At 36.5% G+C, this 8,600-nt stretch overlaps 1 protein-coding gene across 1 annotated transcript; it reads left to right on the plus strand.

Annotated features, from left to right (window-relative positions):
- Window positions 1–1,332: 1,332 nt before the first annotated feature.
- Window positions 1,333–7,543, plus strand: fgfbp1a (fibroblast growth factor binding protein 1a). The gene is made up of 2 exons (XM_053506532.1): window positions 1,333–1,355; window positions 6,822–7,543. The coding sequence occupies exon 2, from the start codon at window positions 6,825–6,827 to the stop codon at window positions 7,467–7,469; it is 645 nt and encodes a 214-aa protein (XP_053362507.1). The 5' UTR covers window positions 1,333–1,355; window positions 6,822–6,824; the 3' UTR covers window positions 7,470–7,543.
- The last annotated feature ends 1,057 nt before the right edge of the window (window positions 7,544–8,600 follow it).

Consider the following 8,600-nt stretch of genomic DNA (forward strand, 5'->3'; position numbering starts at 1 on the left):
TGAGGTTCTTTTGATCACATGTTTCAGGAAAAGAGATTAGGTATGAGGAAAATCAGAGCTTTCAGTTAACATGGCCAATAGCAGACTGTTGCTTACATTTTAAGGGGACCTTTAAGATATCGATAAATTACTTTTTTTTGTTTTAGAAATCTTTCAAATCCCTAAAATTCTCTGTATATTTTAAATGACAAAAAATTTAAATTAATATCGGTCCAGATTTTCAACATGGTCTTTGACTTTTTAGGACGCCACTGTGTGTTCTCTTAATATTAGCAAGTTGTAACATTATTATTATCATATCAGATTCGACACTGGAACATTTTCCCTACAGACCATAAAATATGTGGATATAAAATATGCAAACAAAAACATTTTTTAATTTAATTAGATTGTGACACAATCGATATACCACACTACTGAAATGATAGCTTTTTTTTTTTAAATCCATGTATAGAGTGGATTTTAACTCGATATGGGCAGAACAGTGGCTTAGTGGTTAGCACAGTTGCCTTGCACCTCCAGGGTTTGGGTTTGATTCCCGCTTTGGGTCTGTGTGCATGGAGCTTGCATGTGCTTGGTGGGTTTCCTCCCACAGTCCAAAACATGGAGATTAGGCTAATTAGGATTTGTGTTTTTAAGCATGTGTGCGCGTGTGGGTCCTGTAATGGTGTGTGTCCCTATCCAGAGTGTACCCTGCCTCGTGCCCTTAGTTTCCTGGGATATGGTCTAGCATCCTAATAACAGTCACAGATGCCCCCCCCTCCCCCCCCCCCCATTACCCTGTATATAGGATAAATGATATATATATATATATATATATATATATATATATATATATATAGAGAGAGAGAGAGAGAGAGAGAGACGAGTCCACTAATCCAAGCTACATAATATAATTTCAATTTGATCTAATTTACATACAAATCCTAAGTTATGAATTTAAATTAAAATGTTGACTTTATTGGAACAATTTAATTACAACTTGTGGCCCATTTCTCACACTGCAAAATTATTATAAATACCCCATGTATTAATGGTTTAGTTTTTTCCACACACTTCTCTAAAAATCTAAGATTTGTTATTACAAACAGTAATAACTTGTAAGAAGGCAATTAATAAAAAAATGATTGAAGCGTTGAGACGCCAGATTGTGTGCAGGCGTCACTTTCCAGCACTGAGGACAAGCCAAATCAAGTTCCTTGCCCATGAAACTTACATTCCTGTAAGAGATTATCCAACACACTCTGTGTGTGTGTGTGTGTGTGTGTGTGTGTGTGTGTGCACGCACTATAAAAAGTGCTTTCTAGGAGTTCAGGTATCAGGACACTGAACTCCAGCTGTACACGCGAGACACAGTAGGTAACATTATTCACTAATATTCAGAGACACTTTTTAGCATTTTAATCACAATTTTACAAAAGGCTAATCCAATAATTTGCCATCTAAACAATGAAGCGATCTTAAAATGTTTTTGAACCTTTAATACTTGTAAAAAGTTGGCTTTTTGCTCGGCTTAGCTACTTAGCCTTTTAAAGAACAGTAACGCTTCTCACAGTAGATAATAGTTAATAATAGTTATATGATTAGGAAAGTGTATATTTATAAGACAGTCTTAATGAAAAAAGCTACTGTATGTGTCATCTAGCTATCTTAACACTCTTCATTTTTCTACTGTTTGTAGTTCTGTGTATGCATTAAAGTGTGTATGAGTTTTACATACTGAAGTTACAAAGTGTAATTGTAAGTTGTTGTTTTTTTCCAAACATACAATAGAATCAGCAATGTGTACTTTGTTAGTGTAGTAGTAGTCAAAATGTTGGACACACCTACCTACTCTTACAGAGGTTTTCATCATAGAGCAATCAACATTTAAAAAATAACAAAAAAAATGTTTTAAAGTGTAATGTTTATATGTTTGTATCTCATGATGTAGGGCTAAGGCACACTAAAGCATAGGCTAAGTGGTTAGTGCTTAGGTTTAGTGGTTAGCAATTTCACCTTGTACAGTACCTTCAGGGTCCGGGTTCGAGTCCCGCCTTAGGTCTGTGTGCCTAGAATTCGCATGTCCTCCCTGTGCTTGGTGGGTTTTCTCTGGGTACTCCGGTTTCCACCGACAGTCCAGAGACATGCAGATTTGAGGCCAATTTAAGTTTCAAAACCCATAAGGTGAAGAAGCGGGTAAGTGTAAATGAGCATGTGCATATTTGTGTGTACCCTGCAATGAATGGATTGCACTCTGTCTAGGGTGTACCCCGACTAAGGATAGGCTCCAGGCCCTCCGCGACCCTTTATACAGGATAAAGCGGTAGAGAGAGATTGAGTGTGTGAGTGAATTTGAGAGGGATTGAAACACAAAAAAAGTTTTTTGATTTCTGTTTATTCTAACACTTAATGTGAAAGCTTGCACACTAATATACAGGATAAAGCAGTATAGACGATCTGAGTGAGTAAATGGGAACAAATGTTTCATTGGGACAAAAATACTATTTAATAATTGTTTTTTACACAAAAAATTGAGTCGCAGGATCTCCTTATGCTGCCAGGGCAGCTCTGGCCCTTCAGAGCATGATTCCAGAAGATCTCTGGAGATGTGCTGTAATGTCTGGTACTGGGGTGTTAGCAGTGGATCCTTTGGGACTGTGAGATGCGGGGTGGATGCCTTCATGAATCATTTTTTCTTTTTCCAATGCATTCCATGAATGCTTGGTGGGATTGAGATCTGGAGATTTTTGAAACCAGACCAGGAACCTGGAAGTCTTTGCCTGCTAAGCCCCGTATGTGGCAGGCTGTGATTCATTGAGTGTTTTAATACTTTAGCCAGCATTGCCTTCTTTCAGCAATCTGTGCTACTGTACATTGGCTTTTCTGTTGGATCAGACTAGACGGGCTGGACTTTTGTCCACATGGGCATAGAAGAGCTTTGGATGATCCAGTCATCAGTATACTGGTACATAACTGATAATCAACGTTATTGAATTCCTCTGGCGGTGGTGGTAGTGTTGTGTATCTAACAACCGCAGCAGCAGCAGCCACGTTTCCGCTCTCATCTGTTACAACCACTTATAGCATAAAGCATTACCAGGATACTAATCAACTGCACCTGTTTCTCACTGGTTCATGTCTTACAGTATGTTAGATGTTTTTTATGCCTGAATAATTTATAGATCACTGTGTACTGTAGCCTAATAGACAAAAAGCATTCCCTTTGAAATTGCTCAGGTACAGGGACTGGACTGAAAAAGACTGAGAAGAAAAAAAAACAAGAAGAACTGCAAGACTACATAAAAAACAAGAAAGTCTGTCCATTTGGAAGAAAAATATGAAGAAATGTGGCTTTAGATTTGATTTTTTTTTTAACTCAATTATTTTAACACAATTGTAATATGTAACAATTAAATGTATCATTTAGTAATCAAACATATAACCTGTAATAAATTAAGTAACTTTTAATGTCCATATTAAGATGTAACAGTAATTTCCCCCACTTTACTTATGCTTATTAAAAAAAATGACACTTTCTCAAATATTTTTTTTATTTCTCTTGTTTAAAATGCAACACAATGTTCCACCTCCTATTTAAAAGCAGTGAACAAGGTTTTTGCTTGTAGTTTTACAGGCAATACAATCTAAAAGGTATGCCATTATAATTAAAAAAAAGTTGATTATTTTACAATAACAGTATTTTCTGGTGTGGATTTTAATATGAATCACAGGACACACAACACAAAAAAAGAATTTGTGAAAAGAACTAAGATGTAGTTTGTTTCATTTGACGAACACATTAAATAAGCAGCTGCCATGTTTGTTCTTTACTCCAGTGTGTATGTTTCACTGACAGGTGTGACAGATGTGTGGCATGAAGCCTTAACCTGAGGCTACGTTTATAATGAAGCCTGCCACATCTTGGTTCCGCAGCTAGCGTGAAAATAATTAGTACGTTGTAAGGGGATGTATGTTTCTCAGAGTTTCAAAACTAATATCTATAAGTTTTTATGTTGTGTTAAATCGTAAGTGTATAGAGTCAAACGGGGCAAACTCTGTTTATTAGCTTAGCTTACAGATTTATTTTTGGAGATTAATGTTGAACACTAGATCAAACTACTAGACTAAATCCTTTTTTTTTTTCATCAGGTTGTGTACTTTCATATTAGTTTTAATGATCCCCGATCATTAAAACTAATATGAATATTAATATAAGCTGAGACACATGCACAAAGAAATAGAGTATCACATGGTTTCACATGTATCACATGGTGCATTCAAGGTCGCTGGAAAAACCAATGTTATTGAGCCACTACTTCGCTTCATTAAAACTTTTGTCATTTTTATACAGTAGTGAGGCCAAATTTAGTTATTTCTTTTGCAAACTATTTAAACATGAAGCGACCGTGATGTATGTTTCTACTTTTGCTTGTCCAACAACATCACTTTAAATGTCTGCTACCTGACTATCCCAATATTGAAATTCTCCTTCGCTGTTATCCTCAATCTTTCCAAGCATGAAATTATCTTTTCTTTGCATTCATTTGTTTTTATGTAAAGTGAAAAAATCAGATTTGTGTCGTTCACACTTTTATGGAAAAACAACACATTCAATTCCGCATATGAGCAAAAAAAAAAGAAAGAAAGAAAATCTCATTTGGGCAGCTTATGTCTGAAGTGTGAATATCTCCTTAGTGGCTTTAACATAAATAGATTAGATAGATAGTAAGTAAGTGGGTAAATGCGGCCAAAACATGGTATCGGTGTTTATTGGTGTCTCACCTTGGTGTAGTGTGCATAACTTTTTTTAATTAAAATCTTTCAATCTTAATTGTCATTCAGATGAAACTTCCCAATTTAGATTTCACATAAAATGACACAAACTTGAGGGGGGGATCCTTAATTTTGCACATAATGCTTTAATTTAAGCAACACTATTAACAGATAATATGTTTGTAGAAGCTTACACCAATTTTATATTAATACTATAAAGAAATACTCAAAGAAATATGAATAATTTTCATTCAAGACAGTATAACGCTGAAAAGGGCCTTTTTGGGGCACATATAAAATCCTCTTTCTTAAACGGCTGAAGTTAGCAACTTGAAATGTTTCCGTCCATTTTGCATAAACTTACCTAAAAAGTAGCTATAAAATCAACCCAATACTGTGTTTTTTACAGATATTTTTCCTATTTTTTCATCTATTTTTCCAGACAGACAGACAGACAGACAGATAGAGACAGTCAGTCCCAAAAATTAACATAATACTAAAAAAATAACAGAAAAGCACACCATGAAGGTTGGGAGCTATTAGACAGCAGTTTTGTATTCTAGGCCACTTTACATTTTAGCAATGGTTGAGCTTTTAAATTTTTGTGTAGTTTATCCTTGCTTTGTCTCTCCTTCTCTCTTACTTTCCTTCTCCAGTGTTTTCAACAGCTTCTGATTGTTCTGTCATACTGAGTCTCTCTCTCTCTCTCTCTCTCTCTCTCTCTGTTTAACTCTAAATCTTTAACTCCAAGTCTTTTCAGTATATCTGTATAATGATACAAATTATGTTGTCTTATTCATAAAATAAAACTGCTACTCAGTGAAGGTCAAACGTGCTGTTTTCCAGGGAAATCCAAGCATGTGATTAGATGATGACTTAAAGCAACAGAGGGTAAAAAACTGAAAGTTTAGTGGGGAGGTGAAGACACCCAAGGTGACAGGTAGAGTGTTAAAAAATGTGTGAATGCAGTACAATTTTTAGCATTACGTTTATTAAAGAGTGTGTTTAATATTATTATTATTATTATTATTATTATTATTATTGATGATTTGTTTAGCATAATTTGAAGTTCATTGTGTTTGATCTACGAGGGACGGTCGAGTCAAACCGGGACATTTGCTTGAGCCAGAATGACAAAACACTTTATTTCTCTATATACGTAATCCCCTGCTACACTAATGCACTTACTCCAGCGTTTCACTAGTGCTTAGATGCCATAAAGGCAGAAAGTTATCTTAGGACATCAGAGTCATGATTGTACTGCCTACTTCATGTCTGAACTCCCAGGACTGTACAGGGATGTGGCAATAACTCCCAGCCAAATTCCAGTAATGTGCAAGCGTTGTGGAGGCAATATGACTCAAACTCTGAGCTGTTCTTTTTCATTTTAAGTTGACGCCCCACCACTTTCATTTTGGTTGTGTTCACTTCTTCTCTCAGCTGAAATCTGATTAGTCAAGCAGTATAAAAGAAGAGTAAATAGAATGTTGTTTAAGGTTTTGCGATGAAAGAGCGCATTACAAATGCATTCCATAGGTTGGAATGCAAAATATTCATTGGCAGTTAAGATAATTCCTTAAATAGGAGCATAGCCTTAGGCGCCTCGTTTTTGGCCTTTCTCCTGCTTACTGTATATTAGCTCTTTGAACAATAGACAGTGCCACAAAGCAGGTTGAGAGATAACTTGGGTGTCAATTTAGATCTTTAATGAGCAAGCTAGGAACGAGAGTGGAAAATAAAATGTCCTTGAGAAAACATGAAGACGAAATGGCAAGAGGAAGCAGAAATCATTACAGTATACAGACATAGAAAAATAAACCGCAAATTGTACTTTTTGCGTTGAGAGCTTATTCTAAATAAGTGAATTGTATCTCAAGATGATTATAGTAACAGGTCAAATGCAGGTTAATCTACTGAAGCTCATTGTATGAGGCTTGGTTTGACATTTGTATAAAAGTTAATATTAAATTTGTTAAAGCAAAGTCAATGGTTTTCTCCAGGTGAAGAGATAAATTGCTAATCCTACTAATCATACATATATTCTTTTTTTTTTTACTGTTTCCCAGATAATGGTACACCTAAAAGGCATCACCCTGATCCTGATGATTTGCGTTATGCAGCACTTCCTGCAGGCGAACGCTCAGGCGAAGAAGGGAAAAGGAAGGCAAAAGCAGCCCCCGAAACCAACCATACCTACTCATAAACATAAGAAAAGTGCCTCAAAACTCCCAAAAGACAACAAAGCATTATTTAAAGGTCGGATCGGAAACAAAGATGGGATGCAGTGCACGTGGGCAGCCACGGAAAGCAGTGTTGAGCACGATGGTGGATTTGTCTTGAGCATCACCTGCAAAAACGGCACTGGAAAGGGTCTCCAATGTCAGTACACTGCTAAACCCAGGTTGTGTCCCGAGTACACATCTGGTGTTGATGCGTTTTGGAAACAGATCGGCCGCTCTCTCAAGAAGCAGAAGAAGTTATGCCACGACTCTAAATCTCTGCTCAAGGCCAGAATGTGCAGAAAAGCACCGAGGGCTGCACACTTTGCTCTGAGAACTGCGACAAAGGGTGATCCGAAACCTGCGAGGAAGAACAAGAAGAAGCCGTGCCAAAACCTTAATAATAGACAAAAACTGGCTGAAGAGTATTGCAGCAGCTCCTGGTCTACATTCTGTACCTTCATCTTTGCTATGGTTGAGACTGAGGATTGTTAAATGGAACACGACTCAACTGTGGACTACAGCCATCTGTTAACTATACAAGGCTGATGTCAAAACAGAACTTTAATAGTTTTCAAAGAGACCGTCGCTGTTTTTGAAATCCTAATATTAGTGGATAAAAGCATAAAAGATTAGCTTTCACGCACTGTATAATCAACATAACCATTTTTTTGCATGTAGGAAAAAATTTTTTTTACCTTTTTTTGGTGTGATTTAGGTCTTTATAAGTATTTATTTGAAGTTTCTAATGAATCTGTTTCAGAAAGAGACAGTGAAGAAAAGTTGAAGATATTTATCTTGCTAGCAAACATTTCAGCTTTCTGTTTGATGAACTAAAAAGAGGTGGAGGGTTTCCTTTTTTTCTTTTTTTTTAAGGCTATCATGTTGAAGTTCTGTGCTTAATGGCTTTAGCGTTGGTGCATCATGACTCAAATGTACAGACTTAATTTTGAAGCGTAAATCATAAGCATAAGGTGTTTTTCCTGTAGGTGCTTAACAACCTGTGTCTCATCAATATTGGTCCATCCGTTATACAGTATATATACAGTACTTTAGGTTCACGTCATTAACTCCGGTGTGATATAACTGTCCCAAAACTGAACCATTTTAAATCCACATGATGTTGGCCACCTTTCTCTAATCAGCTCTATGCGTGTAAGTTTTTCGTAAGAACGAGTCTATTCAAACGTTTAATCATTCATTCTTTAATGACACACAACATTCCCAAGGGCACCATAGTCATAAAATATAAAACAGCTCAAAGCTCCCTACATCACATGATTCAACCTGATGAACATGATTCAACCACTTCCTTTGGAAAAATCGTCTTTGTTGCATTTTATAGGTTATCTATTGAACACTAACAAAAACCTTTAGACACTCCCTGTTTAATAAAAGCAGCTTCAGATTGTAACGGAAAAAGAGAATCAGATAGCAGTGTTTCAAGGATGCATAGTGCCTTGGGGGTCAAATGGTGCTACATGAAATCACGTTATGTTTCAAGGGTATGTACTCCAATCTGCCCTAACAGTAACATCACCACCCAAGGCTCATCTAAGGCCTTGAGGACCAGAGGATGGTCTGTCCGGTCCGATCCCATGGAAAAGCCTGTGTAAAAAACTTTAA

The sequence above is a fragment of the Clarias gariepinus genome, chromosome 10, assembly GCF_024256425.1.
Source record: "Clarias gariepinus isolate MV-2021 ecotype Netherlands chromosome 10, CGAR_prim_01v2, whole genome shotgun sequence".
NCBI classification, from domain to species: domain Eukaryota; kingdom Metazoa; phylum Chordata; class Actinopteri; order Siluriformes; family Clariidae; genus Clarias; species Clarias gariepinus.

Bases quoted from the DNA above. Each gene is read 5' to 3' on its own strand.
- fgfbp1a (XM_053506532.1), top strand. From the start codon at position 6,825: ATGGTACACCTAAAAGGCATCACCCTGATCCTGATGATTTGCGTTATG.